The following is a 17121-nucleotide window of genomic DNA, read 5'->3' as shown; positions in this document are numbered from 1 at the left end:
GTTTCGGGCACCCCCCCTGCTGTGTTGATTCTCATCCTTAGTTGAAGGGAATTTGCAGACCAATCTCTGATGTGGGTGATGGTTTAGCAAAACCACCCAGGTTTGCGCTAAACATTCTGTCGAGGTTTAAACCCAGTCAGCAGCCAAACGCCACACAGCCGCTCGCTGACCCTCCCCCTGCCCTGGGGGATGGGGGAGGGAATTGGAGGGGTAAAGGTTAGGGAGACTCGTAGATTGAGATAAAACCAATTTGATTGAAATGAAATAAAATAATAATGATGCTAATAATAGTAATAATAGAATATACAAATGAGTGATGCATGATGCGATTGCTCCCCACCCGCTGACCAATACCCAGCCTGGTCCCAGCTAGCAATTCCAGAGAAGGGAAAATCCCAAAACTGCAATCCTGGAAGAGAGAGCCAGTTTCCCGGCCAACCCTCCTCTATACACTGAGCATGATGTTATATGATATGGAATATTTCATTGGCTAACTTGGGTCTGGTGCTCTGGCTCTGCTCCCTCCCAGCTTCTTGTACACCTGCGCACAGGCAGGCCATGGGAAGTTGGAAAGTCCTTGATTTCTTAGCAACAGCTGAAAACATTGTTGTTTTATCAACATTCTTCTCATACCAAATCCCATACTGAATCCAAAACACAGGACTATTCTAGCTCCTAAGAAGGAAAATTAGCTCTACCCCAGCCGAAACCAGGACACGTCTCCATGCTCCAACTATAATTCAGGTTTTCAGTGAATATTGTCACCTGCAAGCAGTGGGATGGGGTGTAACGGGGCCCCCGGGATGACCTGTGGGTTTTTGCATCCCAAGGCTGGGGTTGGAGGCATGGCTATGGGGCAAGGAGCCTGCCCAGTCCCTGGGGCTGGTGCAAGGAGAGCAGAGCATCACTGAGCCCTGGGGCCAGGACACTGGCCTGGGTGGGCTCCTGGCCATGCCATCATCAGAGATGACGGAGCTGGGCATGGTCATGCCTGGCAGAGGGAGCAAAGAGGGGAGCTCTGTGCAGCCCCTTTCCCTTCTCAGCTCCTGGCCAGGGAGGAAGGTCACCCATCCTCCACAGGTGAGTCCTTGCCTCAGACTCCCTCCCTGGGCAGTTCCTGGTCCCACACAGTCCACATTGCTCAGCTGGATACAGCCTGGCCTCTATATAAAATCCTTACTGCCTTGTCGTGGAAGATGACAATTAATTTTCAACCTTTTGTAGCTGCAAAGTTTAAGCCTTTCCTAACGAGAGCTCCCCCACCTTCTCCGTTCTCTGCTGTCACTGTGGGAGGCTCATGCCAAGAAGAGGAGACCCAATAGCTTCCCTGCCCACCTCCAGCTTCCTGTAGTCTGAACATCATTTTAGGGGCTGCAGGAAGATTTATCAACCCCCTGGTAATTAAGGTCCAGCCCTTGGCATGACACAGCACGGAGGCACAACATCTTGCCACCATGATTTCCTTGCATAGCTACTAATACCATTCAACCTGGAAACATGAGTCTGGATGATCCAATATCTCCTTGTGAAGCCATGTAAGCACCATGCAAGAACTGTAAAGCCAGGGAAACCGAGTGAGGTTGTATCCCTGCAGGCTTGAATATAACGGGCTGGGTTGTGAAGTCTTGCAAGGTGTGGAATGCATGATGGAAAAGTGGAAATCACTGATGCCCAGGGTAAACAAGTAATTTTTGGCTAGTAAGACAGAGGGCAAAAAAAACCCCAAACCATGCTCTATTTCCAGCATTTCTATCCCAGCAGCTGCATTTTGAAACCCAACCCTCACTGCATTTGTTGAGAGCAAGTGGAAAGGAGGGGGATTGTGTGTTCATGGTCTCAGTGGTGGGAGGGTGCAAGAGCTTTGCAGGCATCACAGCTTGGACAGTCTTGGACTGCAAGCCATGCTGACATCCCTCACGGACGCATTTTTAAGGGTTCTGTGAGCAGAGACATGGAAGCAAGTTTGAGGTTGAGGGATGCCTATTTTGACCAAGAGATCATTGTATAACTTACTTACCTTTAACTCCTAAGAGCTAAAGATAAGTTATACAGCATTTCCTGCTAGGTCTGAGAAGTGTTCCATCCAACCCAGCCAGGAGGTGGGGTCAACATGCAAACCAGGCCACTTCTTCTGATGGCCTCCAGCCTCCCAGCATCTAGACTTCTTGTCTTAAGCATGTTCCCTTTAGCATTTGCTTTTAGATGCATTATTCATGCTTTTGCCTAATTTCTCTTTGCTGATCAGCTGACAGATCAGCCCCCACAACCCTCCCTGGGGCAGCAGCTTCCAGAAGCTCCCAGCCCTTTGTGCACTCTATGGACCCGCTCTAGTTGTAGTACACCCTTCCTGAGATGTGGTGACCAGCACTACATGCACTACAAAAGGCGTGGAAGAATCAGGATTGTATATTGCAGTAAAATTATACCCCCTGTCCTGTCTTGTCCTCAGTGGTCTTCCTAGGGTATGCAAGGTTTTGTTGGGTTTTTTTGGCTGCTGCAGCACATGTAGATAATGATTTTCGAGAACTCATTTGCAGCTGCCTACTGGAAAAGGAAAACAGACAAAGCCAGACATGGTTGCACCATGAATTTCCTTGCATTGCATTGCACAAATGTGCAGCTAGATGGCAGAAAATTACCTCATTATTCGAGGGCAAGCAGTTGGAAACACTATCCTGTGACTGCCTTGCAGTCTCCAAACTTGCTTGCACCTTCCAGGGAGAACAAAGAGATCATGTATGTGCCAAGAGCTGAGCATCACGAACTGCTCTCTGCAAGGTGGGGATGCAAGATGGGAGGAGCAATTCGAATCTTCTTGTGCGGCTTGTTCTTCTCTGCTGCCTGCTCCCAGTGACTGTAATGGTAGCCCAGCACAGATATCTGCACTTCAGCACTCGGAGTCTTTGCAAATGACTGAGGTCTGCACGTGCCAGCATCTCCATGGTTCAGCCCACCATGCCTGATGCAAAGCAGACTCAACTTGTGTCACCCCTTGGCCTTCTCATCTCAGCATCTTCTGCTGATATGAAGTGTCCAAAATCTCTCATCCTTCCCTTCAACGATGAATTAATTGGTTGCAAACTCTGTCAGATAAAGGTAAAGAAGAGATCCCAAGGAATAACCTGAGCTGGGGAGAATCCATCAGTCATAACAGGGATGGAGGCAGCTCACAGCTTGAAATGTTTTTGTATAAATGGATCCACCCCAGAGCCCCTGAGGATCCTTGGGGTTCTGGATCTGGCACAGGCAGCCAAGCAGCCCTGGCTGGACTCTGCCCCACCAGGACTGGGAGTGGGGGCAGATGGTACTGGGGAGGGACTTAAGCTGTGCTCAGTGTCATGGCCGTGACTGGGGAGTAGGGGAGGAGGATACAAAGCAAACAGCTGCCTGCCCAGACATGGACTCCCCACCCCTTCATCTACCCATCCTTTGGTGTCCTCCATACTGAACCTCCACCAAGGGCCTCCCTCAGGAGATCCCTCCCAGGGGATCATCACTGCCATGATACTCAGGAGGCACAAAAATGGAGATCCCATGGAGAAGTATCTCTGTTAGCAAGGGCCATTGCCTTATTTAATCACCTCCCGGAGAAGTCAGTGTGGCTGATGGGTCAGAAGTGTCAGCGTCCTGGGACAGCAGGGCACGGACCGGAGTTACCCCCAGGGCCCATTTGCAGAGGGCTCTGAAAGGAACTGCAGGGACAGGCTGGAAAATATGTGTAGGATCACCACACTCCAACCTTGGATGTTTCGGAGACCTGTGCGTGGGTGGCAATTCCTTTTTGCAAGGTGCCGTAATGTCCCTCAGTGCCATTTAGACACAGGCACTCAGTCACCCAGATCCCATTTCTACCCTTAAAAAGAGCTTTACCCCACTTCTAGCCTTTTCTTGCCACCTCCATGGGCTTTAAACACAACCCGAAGGATGGGCAGGTTGTAGTCAGTGCCCAAGGAGATGTTGGGTGGTGGGTGGACTGCCTGTCCCACCACAACGGTGGCTGGATCTCCTGTCTCACCACCCAGCCCTCTGCAAAGAGCCAGCCCAGCACCCCTGGTCGAATATCCAGGTTGCATCAAACTGAAGCAACCCAGGGATATGTCCAGAACGGCTCATCTGCAGAGCAGATGAAGGAGCGGGAGGCTCTGCAGCAGCCGGAGATGACCACCCAGCCATGCAAGGGAGGACCCTGGAGCTGAACTTCTCTAAACCATTCCAGGAAAAGGCTGAAAAGGAAACTCTTTCCTAGGCAGGGCATAACTGGGCCACAGCTTCAGAAATGAGAAGAAAGAAAAGCTAACTTTGCAAAGCCTGCTGCGTGTATCTCTCTTACCCTCATTAGGGTCATTAAGGGAATGACTGTTACCCTGCTCATTAGCAGAGAGCAGGACCAAGGCAGTTAGGGGTCACCACAGGATGTCCTTGTGGCCTAAGGCAGAACTCTTCATTCTGATGTGTTTTCATCTCTAAGTGCCTGAAATAAGGTGTGCTTCAGCTGACAAAGGGGTGTTCCTGCAGCACAAAGGGGACCATGCATTGCATACCCCAGGTCATGGTGCCAGGACCTGGGTGCCTGCTGGGACAAGACCTGCTGAGATAGCTTTGGGAGACTGCATAAGGGGTGAAGGATCCAGCCCTGCCGTAGTCCCTACCCCCTCCAGAAGCATCTAGGAGTGCATCTAGGGGTGTCGTGGGGCTCTCAAACCCAGGGAGAAACATAAAGCTGGTGTTACAGCAGTAGCCGTGAGAAGTGGAAACACACAAGTCGGTGTAGAGGACAGGCATGGGGTGATAAGAGATGGGGCACAATGGAAAGCCTAAGGCTATCAGCAGCTCACCGACTGTCAGCTTGCAGGCCTGGATCTGGACAAAAATAGTTTTAGGGGTAACAAAGAAAAAGTACGCAACACAAAGTGCCATATATAGTCAGTTTGGGTGCAATATTGCTTTGCCAGCAGATAAGGGAAGAGCAAAGTGTGATGGTATCTCAGAAAACATGTGAATCTGAAAATGGAAGGCTTTCCCTCTGGTTCGCTACCTATTTTCCTGGTCCTTCGTGAGCAGGACTGTCCTGGACACGTGGCAGGGTGCTCGCACAGGGTCCTGCTTGGCTGCTCATACCACTTGGGTTGGCATGAGCCACGGTGGTACCCAGTGCTTATTTCTATGACCAGAGCTTGTTAAACCTACTGCCCACGTCCCTCTGCATGGCTGACTCGCCCCTCCATGCCCTCCAAGCCCTTCATGAGAAGACCCTGTCCTCTGAGAGGCCCCAGGAGACTGACGTCAAGGACACAAGGCACAGGAGTGTGTTTGGGAATACAGCAGATGGAAGAGATCAGCGAGATCCAGTTGCCCCCATACAGATGCATCTAGTCAGCTGTAGGTCCTTTGTCACATTTGCCAGTCCCATATCAATGTCCTAGAACTAGGGCTTCTCAGATGGCTCTAAATATCTGTGTGAGGCCTAAACTGAGCTCTCAGGGGGAGTTTGCAAAACTTTCAACTTAACCACTGTGGGGGAAACAAGCCTTTGGCATATACTTCAGGGTAAACTTTTCAGCCGCTACTGACTAGCTATAAAAAAAAGAAAAAACCCTCCAAGAGTAAAACATCGCTTGAGTCTTAGAGAATGTTTTTATTTTCACAAATGCACAAAAAAAAATTTGGAAGAAAAATTGAAAAAAACAAAATTTTAAATTTCTACACCTCAAATACCTTGTGTGCGCAGATCGCTGGTGCCGCACACTGTGTGTCACGCCTTGTATCGCTCCGGGTATCTGACTGAGGTGGGAATGGAGATGGGTGGTGGATCTAGTGACCTAGTTCTGCAGAGACGAGGTGGTCCAGGGCCCTTGGTGAAAGAGCTGTGTGCTGGGATGGAGCGGCATCACTGGAGTTTTAGGTCCGGGCTGGTCACAGACTGCTGAGCTCCCTTGTTGTTGGCATCCCCAGCAGGAGCCACCTTGGCTGCTGCTTGCTCTTCTCCAGATGTTGAGATGGACGTGTCAGAGACAACCCAGCTCCTCCATGTGCACAAAACCTGCAGAGGGTGGTGATTCAGTCGACGGTTTTCTCCACACAGCTCAAACTTTCCCCTTTTTAACAAGACCAGCTGAGGATCCTCGCTCTGTTGGAGACAGCTCAAATCTCTTTGGCTTCGCCAGCAATGCTGGCAGCACAGGGCATACCACCACTGCCCCTGCCAGCACTCAGACATGAAGCCTGCTTTGCAGAAGCCACCCTCGATCCAGCATATGGACCACACACAGCACCCTTCATCAGCGTGACGGATGTTCAACAAGACAACATGGGGATGTTTAACACAGGTAACCCCACTTTGCAAGAGTCTCCACCACAGCCCTAAAACTTCAGGAACAGACACAATTTCTGGTCTTTTCTCACCCCTCAGGCTAAAGGTGGAACATCCCATGCCAACGGGGAGCTAGGAACCCACAGAGCCATACTCTGCTCAGCGCTCCTGTCTGAGGTACAGGCAGCGCAGGCAGCAGAGGAAAATGCAGGCAGTGTTTAAGAAGGCTTCAAGGGCTGTCCCACCTCCCAGTGTGTCTGTAATCAGCAGGGAAGATGGTGTCAAAGCGAAAGGGGAAGAGTGGAAACAAAGAGAAAGGGCAAAGGGACGGGGAGAGAAGAGTTCAAACCAGAAAAGGAAGTTCCTTTCAACATAAGCCACAGGGAAGAAGAACCTTCTGCCCCAACTCTGCTGACATAAATGTTTTGAAAAAAACTCATTTCCAACCACACACTTCTGCAAACTCCGTCCCCCCTTCACTCACAGCAGAGCTCACCTCTGGTACAGAAGAGCCCCGCAGACCAGCATCAAGACTGAAGGGATGATCGAGACCAGTAATAGGAGCAGCGGCAGAGGCTGTGGAGCTCTCAGGGTAATGGAGCCTGTGGGGAGAAAGCAAACATCTCTTCATCCAGAGCTAATTCAGGAGATTTCACTCCTCAAAGGAGTCTGGGTGACCAGTTAAGAAGAGGTGCCTGCAGGATGTACCACCCATGTGGTACTCTCCCCAGGGAGACTGCATTTGAGTCCAGGTGGCTCCCAAGCAAGTGCATCCAGTCCTGGATAACTCACTGGATGCAGACATCCTTCTTAGAAGGGCATGGAGATACCTCCCTGTTCCCACCGGCCTTGAGGGGACCACAGATGCCTTGAGGTTTGTCCAAAGTTAGGTGGGAAGAGAAGGGCAATCCAGCTGAGCAAAGCACATATTTTCTGTAAGCACCCATCCTGCTTCCTCAGACCAGGCTGACCCATGGACATCAACACCATGATATTTCCTTCCCAACGCAAGGCAAGTAAATCCCATTCCTCCTCATCTTTTGGCCATTCAAGCTTCATAGCCCATCGTCAGTGCTACTGAAATGACAGCGACACACTCAGTGCACTTGGTTTCTACACCCTTCCCACATTTCACTGCTTATTCCTAATGTGCTGTGCAACTCTATCGCCATAAAAATTTCTCCCCTCTTTGTGGTGTGAACCTTCTAGAAGATACTGGCACTTTTGGGGGAGTCTCAAACCTTCTGCAGCCATCAGCTGGAGGAGAGCTTCTTGTTGCAGCTGGGCTTGGCAGGTCTGCATCTACCCTACTTGCAGAAGCACTCATGAAACCATGGGCGTTGCTCTACACACATACAGACCTTAAACCATGAAACCATGGGTGTTGGTCCACATGTGCACCTTACAAATTTGCATCAACCACAATCAAACCGCCCAGAAACAGAGTGGCAGCACTCTGGCATGCCACGTCCCAAAACACAACGTGCAACCAACACCAGGGAGCGGGGAACGCAAGGGGAAACACGAGAGCACTCACCACACAGCCCTGCTAGGACAAGGAGGATCTCTGCAGCCCTAAGCCCAACATGGGTGGATAGTTTGTCATCCACAGTGTGCCCAGCTGACAGCAAAGGACTTTTGGAGAAGCTGTTCCCAGCCTGGCAGGAGAGTGGGAAGAGGTAGTCTTGGCAGAGGCTGAGGTCAGGTCCACCACCACTGACTGGAGAAGAAATATGACAAAGACCTGATGAAGGGAGCTGGGCGAGGACACCTTCCACGCTGCTCCGTCCGCCAGCTCCTCAGTGGCTCTTGCATCACGCGGAGTCCAGTGGGTGAAGGGGAACTGAATCCTCTGCTTTCAGCTTGATCCTTGGTGACCAGCAAGCATCCTCTGGCCGCAGCTGCTGTGGGTGATACCCCATGTGTCCATCGCACAAGACGACATCAGAAGGGGGAAGGAGAGAGCCAGGAGAATTGCAGGGCTTGGTTGTAGGGTCTTAGCTTCGCCCCAGCGAGTGTGTCTGCTCACACATGATGCGGACTCCATAGCCAACAGACAAGAAAATGGATGAACATCAAATGGCCCATCGCCTTAATGAGGAAAAGACTCAGGTCTGGCCCCACCGAGGGGCCTGAGACCACCGGATCAGGCACGGGCACCAGCATGGCAACCCTTCATGAGCAGCTCAGAGGCTTGGGACAGTAGGTGCTCTTGGTGGGTAAGGAGAGCAGCCTCTTCCACTTTCAGCTACTATCTCACTGAAATCTGAAGCAGGAACTCAACTCAAACCTGCTGAGGCCATCTGCAAGAGGTCCTTTTCTCCATCCCCACGGGCCAACGTGGGCGGTGAGGCTGCAGACATGGCCATGGGACCCCGACTGGCAGCAGGTCAGCCAAGGATCTCCCAGTTATTAACTGCTGAGCAGAGGATGCCAGACACCGTGTCTTCCTGCCTAGCTTGTCTTCCTTTCTTGCTTGGCTTAATCTGCCATCTTCCTCATGATCCTTCCTTTCTCTTTGGCTCACCCAGGTGGTCTGGGATGGGGTCTCCATGGTTGACCCAAGGACTACAACTGAGTCTCATCAGTCAAAAATGGCTGGGGCAGGCATCAGCTTGGGGTTGCTTTTAGGATTCAACCTCAGGAACAAACCTTGGGTTCACCACAACAAAGCTCTAAGCTACGAATTCAGTTTTGGGCTTTGTTGAAGCTGGAGCCCACAGCCAACCGATGGAGACTGGTGCTGGCTCCTTGGTATCAACCACCCCCAGAAGTGCTTGCTTCATGGCAAATGTCTGGGGAGACCTGCAAATGGAGGGTGGAAGGCAAAGCAAGCTCCTTTTGCCAATTATTTCTATTCCCCTGGTTGTTAAAATAAAATGAGGTTGAATAAGGTAGAAAGGGCCAACAAAGTATGGAGAAGTGAAGCTGTAACTTGCTGTACCCACTTTACCTGGGTTTCAAACCACTTCCCACACTGCCCCTCTGCACGGGGCGCTGATCTCGGGTGAGCCTCCTCTTGCAAACGTTGTACCAAGAACAGTAGCCACCGTTAGAGACAGGGAACACCTTCTGGGGAAGGGAAAGGGCTTGTCTGATGCCTCTGTTGCTCGGAGAAGCCTCCTGCTCCAGGGAAAGTGGCACTGGGAGTCACGGAGGAGCAAGCGTTTCAGATGGCCCACTGAATTGCTCGGTGCAGCCAACGCCACCTGCACACGGGCTGGGAAACTTGCGTTGGAGCATTGCCAGCATCGTCGCCAGCAGCACCGCAGGCAGGGCGGGTGTTCTGCATCCCACACAAGGTCCCCAAGGGTGCAGAGGGTGTGGATGGAGGTGGCTGGAGGGCAGGGACACCTGGCACGCTCCCCGTGCACAGGGAAGGTGGGCGGAAGCATGGTCTGACTCTAGCAAGCAAGAGGCGGCAACAACGGGAGGGGGGAAAGGGGAAGATGGGGGGGCCATAAGCAGGGGGCAATAAGGGGGGATATAAGGGGGGGGCAATAAGGGGACCCCCACCCTCTTTCTTATGACAAGCCCTTCCCAAGGAACATGGCAGAGGTAGTCCTCAAGTTGGGGGGGGGGGGGGGGGGGGGGCAGCAGGGACCCCACAGGCACCCTCACCAGGGTGGCTGCTGTTCCCCTCCGGGGGCTCCTTCGGGTAGCGGGGGAGGGGGCTCCCGTCCTGCGCCCATCACTGTGTCCTCGGTGTCATGGCCGGGGCAGGGGGTGGCCTGCAGGAGAGGGAACATCACTGGGGGGGCTGGGGGGACAGGGAGACGGGGGACAAGGGAGATAGGGTGACTGGGATCCCACCTGTTCCTGTCCCCACCCCATATCTCAGTGGCACCAGGTCCTCTGGGAGGTCATGGGGGACCCCCCAACCCCCCCAGTCACTCCCAGTCCCCCATTTTCCCCCAACCCACTTGCCCCCCATAGTGCATCAGTTGCCCCAACACCCTCTGTCTCCCCCTTTCTCCCAGCTTCCCCAGCCCTCGTGAGCCACAAATCCCCCAGCTCCCCCTAAGCCCCTGTCCCCCCAGTTCCCCCAACCCTCTTGAGCCTCCCCAGCCCCCCAATCCCCAGCCCCCCAGATCCCCATCAGATCCCCCAACCTCCTGCCCCCCCCCAGTTCCCTCAAACGCTCTGAGCCCCCCCTCGACCCCTCTGAGGCCCCCAACTCCCCGAATCCCCATCAGCCCCCCAACCTCCTGCCCCCCAGTTCTCCCAACCCCCCTGACCCCCCGAATCCGCATCAGTCTCCCAGCCTCCTGCCTCCCAGTTCCCCCAACCCCTCTGAACCTCCCAACCTCTCCAAATCTCCATCAACCCCCCTAACCTCCTGTCCCCCCACGGAGCCCACGCCCCCCCAACCCCTTGAGGCCCCCAATTCCTCTAAGTCTTCGGACCCCCAACTCCCCGAGCCCCCCAAATCCCCTGAGTGGGGGCGGGGACACGAACGACACGCGGCTCACCGGGCACCCGGCCCCCTGTCGCGCATGACCCGCCGAGTACCCGGACGCGTTATGGCGGGGACGCGCGGTGAGGCCCTCACCTCCCTCCCCGCTCCAAAATGGCGGCGCCGCGGACTCCATTTCCCAGGAGCCCCCGCGCGTGCCCGGCCCGGCCACGGGGTGCGCGCGGCGCGTGGAGGGGCGTGGCCCCGCGCGCGCGGCGCGGCCCAGTCGTTGCGCGGCGGCGGGGGCGGGCGGGCGTGCGGCGGCGGGCGGCCGGAGCGGGCCCTGCCCTGCCCTGCCCTGCCCAGCCCCGCCGCGGCGGCACCTCCCCGCGCCGTTCCCGGCAGGTGAGCGGGCACCGGGGGGCAGCGGCGGCGAGGCCGGGGCGGTGGCGGCGGCGGCGGCGCCTGCGCGGGCCGGGCGGCGAGGGCGGGGCCTGAAGGGGCTTGCGGGGAGGCGGGGGCGGGGCCTGGAGGCGCGGCGGGGGCGGGGCGTGAGGGCGAGCACAGGCCGACGGGGGCGTGTCCTGAGGAGGGCTGGAGGGGGCGTGGTCTGGAGGGGGGTGAGGACCAAAGCGGGCGGGCCCTGGCGGGGATCAGCGCTCGGCGAGGGCGGGGCCTGGAGGGGAACACTGCTGGGGGCGGGGCCCTTCGCGGCGGGGCCCCGCCCCTGCAGCCCGGGCCACTCCCCCCGCCCTGCCAGCGCGCCGAGGCCGAGCCCGCCCTAGCTGGGGAGGCCCCGCCCCCGCGCGGAGGCCCCGCCCCCTCCCCTCGACCGGTCCTTGGGGGATCCCTCTGCTGGGGGCGCAGCGTGTCGCGCCCTGCCCAGCCCCCCCCTGTGTCGTCCGTCCCCCCACCAGGGCCGTCAGCATGGCGGGAGCAACATCACCAGCAGGGCCAGCCGGGTCCCGGGCCGGTGGTCCAGGCACAGCCGACCAGCCCTACGCTTGCCGGGAGTGCGGGAAGGCCTTCAGGTGGTCGTCCCGCCTGGCCCACCACCAACGCAGCCACACGGGCGAGCGGCCCTACAAGTGTCCCGAGTGCCCCAAGGCCTTTAAGGGCTCCTCCGCCCTCCTCTACCACCAGCGGGGCCACACGGGCGAGCGGCCCTACGCCTGTCCCCAGTGCGGGAAGGCCTTCAAGCGCTCCTCCCTGCTGCAGACCCACCAGCGGGTTCACACGGGGCTGCGGGCCTTTGAGTGCGCCCAGTGCGGCCTCACCTTCAAGTGGGCATCCCACTACCAGTACCACCTCCGGCAGCACACCGGTGAGCGGCCCTACCGCTGCCCCGCTTGTCCCAAAGCCTTCAAGAACTCTTCCAGCCTCCGCCGTCACCGTCACACCCACACTGGCGAGCGACCCCACGCCTGCCCTGTCTGCGGCAAAGCCTTCGCCCAAGCCACCAACCTCCGGCAACACCAGCGGGTCCACACCGGCGAGCGGCCCTACGCTTGCCCCCAGTGCGGCAAAACCTTCACCCACTCCTCCAACCTCCTCCTCCACCGGCGCACCCACGCTGGCACCCGGCCCCACGAGTGTCCAACCTGCGCCAAGGCCTTCATCTCTGATGCCTGCCTGCAGAAACACCTCCAGAGCCACGCTGGCCACTCTGCCGTGCCGCCGCTCCTCCCAGTGCCCACCACGGCACCAGAGACGCTCTGGAAGTGCTCTGCCTGCCCGCTGAGTTTCACCAGTGAGGAGGAGCTGCTGGGCCACCAAGGCAGCCATTCGGTGACAGCAGTGACCCCCCCAGCCGCCCCTCACCGCTGCCCCACCTGCGGCAAGACCTTCAAGAACAGCTCGGGGCTGGCTCGGCACCGTCATGGCCACGCTGCCGAGCGGCCCTTCAAGTGCACTGTCTGCCCCAAGACCTTCACCCAGCTGGCCGGGCTGTTGGGCCACCAACGCAGCCACCCTGCCGCTGTCCCACCGCATCCCCCCCCCGAGGCTCCCGACCCTCCGGTGGCACCCCAGCCCGCCCCGGAGCGCCCTTACCAATGCACTGAGTGCGGCAAGGCCTTCAAGGGCTCCTCGGGGCTGCGGTACCACATGCGGGACCACACAGGCGAGCGGCCCTACGCCTGCCGCGAGTGCGGCAAGGCCTTCAAGCGCTCCTCCCTCCTCCAGATCCACCAGCGGGTTCACACGGGGCTGCGGGCTTTCGAGTGCGCCCAGTGCGGCCTCACCTTCAAGTGGGCATCCCACTACCAGTACCACCTCCGGCAGCACACCGGTGAGCGGCCCTACCGCTGCCCCGACTGCCCCAAAGCCTTCAAGAACACCTCCTGCCTCCGCCGCCATCGCCAGCTCCACACCGGCGAGCGGCCCCACGCCTGCCCCGTCTGCGGCAAAGCCTTCGCCCAAACCTCCAACCTCCGGCAACACCAGCGGGTCCACACCGGCGAGCGGCCCTACGCCTGCCCCCAGTGCGGCAAAACCTTCACCCACTCCTCCAACCTCCAGCTCCACCGACGCACCCACTCCGCCGCCCGCCCCTACCGCTGCCCGCTCTGCCCCAAGGCCTTCGTGATGGCCTCCTACCTCCAGCGTCACCTCCGCACCCACACCCCTGGGCCCCGCGGGACCCCCCGCCGCCCCCCGCCGCCGTCTCCCGAGGCCCAGACCTTCCTGCTGGTGCAGACCCCCCAGGGCCTGCAGCTCATCCCCAGCCCCCCGGCACCCCCGCGGAAGCTCCTCCTGCTGCCCGGCCCCCCAGCTGAGCCCCCTGCTTTCACCCTCCTGCCTGCCGAGGGTCCCGCGCCCCGGGCGGGAAAGGGTCCCCGGGCATTGGGACCCACCGCTGCCGGGCAGAGCATCCTGTTGGTACCCGGCACGGGGCAGGCGCTGCCCCGTGTCCAGCTCCAGGCGGTGACGGGGGCCCCGGCAGGGGCCAGTGTCATCGTCTTGAGGGGGGGCGTCATTCCCCCGCGGGGGCCGCAGCCCCCCGAGGTCACTGGCGTCCAGCTGCAGGCAGCCGAGGTGACCAATGTCCAGCTGCAGGCCTTGCCACAACCTTTGGAGGTCACCAATATCCAGCTCCAAGCTGCAGAGGTGACTAATGTCCAGCTCCAAGCCACGGAGGTGACAAGTGTCCAGCTCCAAGCCCTGCCGCAGCCCTTGGATGTCACCAACATCCAGCTCCAAGCTGCCGAGATGACAAATGTCCAGCTCCAAGCCTTGCCACAACCCTCCAAGGTGACCAACGTCCAGCTTCAAGCCCTGCCACAGCCCTTGGATGTCACCAACATCCATCTCCAAGCTGCCGAGGTGACAAATGTCCAGCTGCAGGCCCTGCCACAGCCCTTGGATGTCACCAACATCCAGCTCCAAGCCAGTGAGGTGACCAGTGTCCAGCTCCAAGCCCTGCCACAGCCCTCCAAGGTGGCCAACATCCAGCTCCATGCTCTGCCACAACCCTCGGATGTCACCAACATCCAACTTCAGGCCGCGGAGGTGACCAATGTCCAGCTTCAAGCCCTGCCACAGCCCTTGGATGTCACCAACATCCAGCTCCGAGCCCTGCCACAACCCTCTGAGGTCACCAACATCCAGCTGCAGGCCACCGAGATGACAAATGTCCAGCTCCAAGCCCTGCCACAGTCCTCCAAGGTGACCAACATCCAGCTCCAAGCCCTGCCACAACCTTTGGATGTCACCAACATCCAGCTGCAGGCCACTGAGGTGACAAATGTCCAGCTCCAAGCCCTGCCACAGCCCTCTGAGATCACCAACATCCAGCTCCAAGCCCTGCCGCAGCCCTCAGAGGTGACCGGTGTCCATCTTCAGGCCACGGAGGTGACAGATGTCCATCTCCAGGCCACGGAGGTGCCCGGTGTCGAGCTGCAGACCACAGAGGTGACAGATGTCCATTTCCAAACCACCAAGGTACCTGACATCCATCTCCAAGCCACAGAGGTGTCCAATGTCCATCTCCAAACCACGGAGGTCCCCAGTGTCCATCTTGAGGCCACAGAAGTGCCCAACATCCAGCTCCAGGCCATGGAGGTGGCCAACATCCAGCTGCAGACCACAGAGGTGCCCAGTGTCCATCTCGAAACCACTGAGGTGCCTGATGTGCATCTCGAAACCACTGAGGTGCCCAACATCCATCTCGAAGCCACAGAGGTGCCTGGTGTCCATCTCCAGACCACGAAGGTGACCAATGTCCACTTGCAGGCCACTGAGGTGACCAACATCCATCACCAAACCATGGAGGTGCCCAGTGTCCATCTCCAGGCCGCAGACGTGCCCAACATCCATCTCCAGGATGCAGAGGTGACCACTGTCCAGCTGCAAGCCACTGAGATGCCCAGTGTCCATCCCCAAACCACAGAGGTGACAAATGTCCATCTCCAGGCCGCAGAGGTGCCCAGTGTCCATCTCCAGACCACTGAGGTGCCCAGTGTGTGTCATCAAACCACTGAGGTGCCCGGTGTCCATCTCCAAGTCACGGAGGTGCCCAGCGTCCATCTCCAGACCACAGAGATGGCCAATGTCCATCTTCAAGACACCAAGGTGTCCAGTGTCCATCACCATATGATGGAGCTGCCCAATATCCATCTCAAGATCACGGACATGCCCAATATCCAACTGAAGACAATGGAGGTGACAAATGTCCATCTCCAGGCTACTGAGGTGCCCAACGCCTGTCACCAAATGGTGGAGGCACCCAGTGTCCAACTCAAGACCATGGAGGTGCCTAACATGCATCTTAAGACCACAGAGGTGCCTAACGTCCAACTCAATAACGTCCAACTCAAGACCACAGAGGAGGTGCCCAACATCCAACTCAAGACCGTGGAGGTGCCCAACGTGCAACTGAAGACCGTGGAGGTACCCAACATCCAACTGAAGGCCGTGGAGGTGCCCAACATCCAACTCAAGACCATGGAGGTATCCAACATCCAACTGAGGACCATGGAGGTGCCCAACGTTCAACTCAAGACTGTAGAGGTGCCCAACGTCCAACTCAAGCCCATGGAGGTGACAAATGTCCATCTCCAGGCCGCAGAGGTGCCCAACATCCAGCCGCAGCCCCCCGAGGTGCTCGTGGCAGGGGGGGGCCTGTCCCCCTCCCCGTCCCCACGGTTGGCGGTAGTGGGGGCAGCTGGGGGACTGCCCCCTGTGCTGCTGCTGCGGGGGGCTGGGGGGGGACCTGCCCGCCTCTGCCTGCAGGCGCTGGCCCAGCTGCCCCCCCCCGGCTCCCCCCGGATCCTCCTGGTCCGGGGTGAGCCGGTGCCGGGGGGCAGCGGCGGGGGGCAGCCCCCCACCCCGGCCCGGGGAGTGGCTGGGGGTGGCAGTGGTGGGGGGGGGACGGGAACGGGACCCCCCGCCCCGGAACTGCCCAATGTCCCGCTGGTTCACACCTTCTGAGGGGGGGACAGACCCCACCTGGGACCCCCCAGACCCCCCTGTGGAGCCAGAGCTGGGGGGGGCTCAGCCCCGGGGTCTCAGTGAGGCACATCTTCGGGGGGGGGGGGGGGGGGGGGCCGGACCCCCATGACCCCCGGGACCCCCAGGATGCCCCAGGGTCACCCAGGACCCCCCCAGGATGCCCCACAACCCCCCCTGCCCCTGGCCTCCCCCAGCTATCCCTGCGTGGCGTGACCTGGGGGGCGGGGGGGTGTGTCTTAGCCCTGGAGTCCCCGGGGTGTTGGGGTGGGGGGTGTCGGGACCCCGGACGCCTGGGTCCGCTGTGGGCGTGGTCAATAAACGGTGCCCCCCCCCGCACTCTTCCTTCCCGGCGAATGGGAGGGGCACCGGGGGAGGCTGGGCCGTCGCTAGGGGCGGGGACAGTTACTAGGGGCGGGGCTGCTGCCCAGGGGGCGGGGCCACGGGCGGTGGCTGCGAGATGCAGCGTGGCCTGGGCGGGTCCATGGGTGGGGGGGGGCGGTGGGAGGGACCATGGGGAGCACTGCGGGGCGGGGCAGGGGGTAGAGGGGTTACTGGGAAGCGGGTTTTGCTGGGAGCACCGGGGAGGTGCGGTGGGACTGGGAAAGGGAGGCACTGGGAGGCGGGGGGGTGGCACTGGGATCTTGGGGGGCTCTGGGGGCACTGAAGGGCACAGGGGACCGGGGGAGGGGGGCTCTGGGGGACAATGGGGGACATATGGGTCGGGGGGGGCACAGGGGTACCCCCAACCGTGCAGCCAGAGGAGTCCCCAAACCCTGCCCCGCTGTCCCCCGCCCTGCTCTCAGCACCCTCACCCCCACTCAGCCCTAGCGGGCCTGTGACCCCCCCCCGCAGTACAGCCCCGCTGACGCCAGTATGGCCCCAGTATCCCCCCCAGTGTGGCCCCACAGACTCCTTGTATGCGTGCCTGTGTACATGTGCACACATCTGCATGTATGTGCACACG

At 58.7% G+C, this 17121-nt stretch overlaps 2 protein-coding genes across 2 annotated transcripts; one reads left to right on the top strand and one right to left on the bottom strand.

The window, feature by feature from the left end:
* Positions 1–5615: 5615 nt before the first annotated feature.
* LOC141917215 (uncharacterized) lies at positions 5616–11635 on the bottom strand. Its single transcript, XM_074810318.1, has 6 exons — positions 11464–11635; positions 11176–11316; positions 10863–11089; positions 9932–10041; positions 6807–6912; positions 5616–6040 (listed from the first exon to the last, which is right to left on the bottom strand). The coding sequence occupies exons 1-6, from the start codon at positions 11633–11635 to the stop codon at positions 5888–5890; spliced, it is 909 nt and encodes a 302-aa protein (XP_074666419.1). The 3' UTR covers positions 5616–5887.
* Positions 10990–16493, top strand: ZNF628 (zinc finger protein 628). The gene is made up of 2 exons (XM_074810267.1): positions 10990–11111; positions 11624–16493. Exon 2 carries the CDS (start codon positions 11634–11636, stop codon positions 16134–16136), a length of 4503 nt encoding a protein of 1500 aa, XP_074666368.1. The 5' UTR covers positions 10990–11111; positions 11624–11633; the 3' UTR covers positions 16137–16493.
* The last annotated feature ends 628 nt before the right edge of the window (positions 16494–17121 follow it).

This window comes from Strix aluco, chromosome 35 (assembly GCF_031877795.1).
Source record: "Strix aluco isolate bStrAlu1 chromosome 35, bStrAlu1.hap1, whole genome shotgun sequence".
Lineage (NCBI taxonomy): Eukaryota > Metazoa > Chordata > Aves > Strigiformes > Strigidae > Strix > Strix aluco.
The sequence above is the reverse complement of the archived record's forward strand: the minus strand, read 5'-3'. Positions and strand labels throughout refer to the sequence as shown.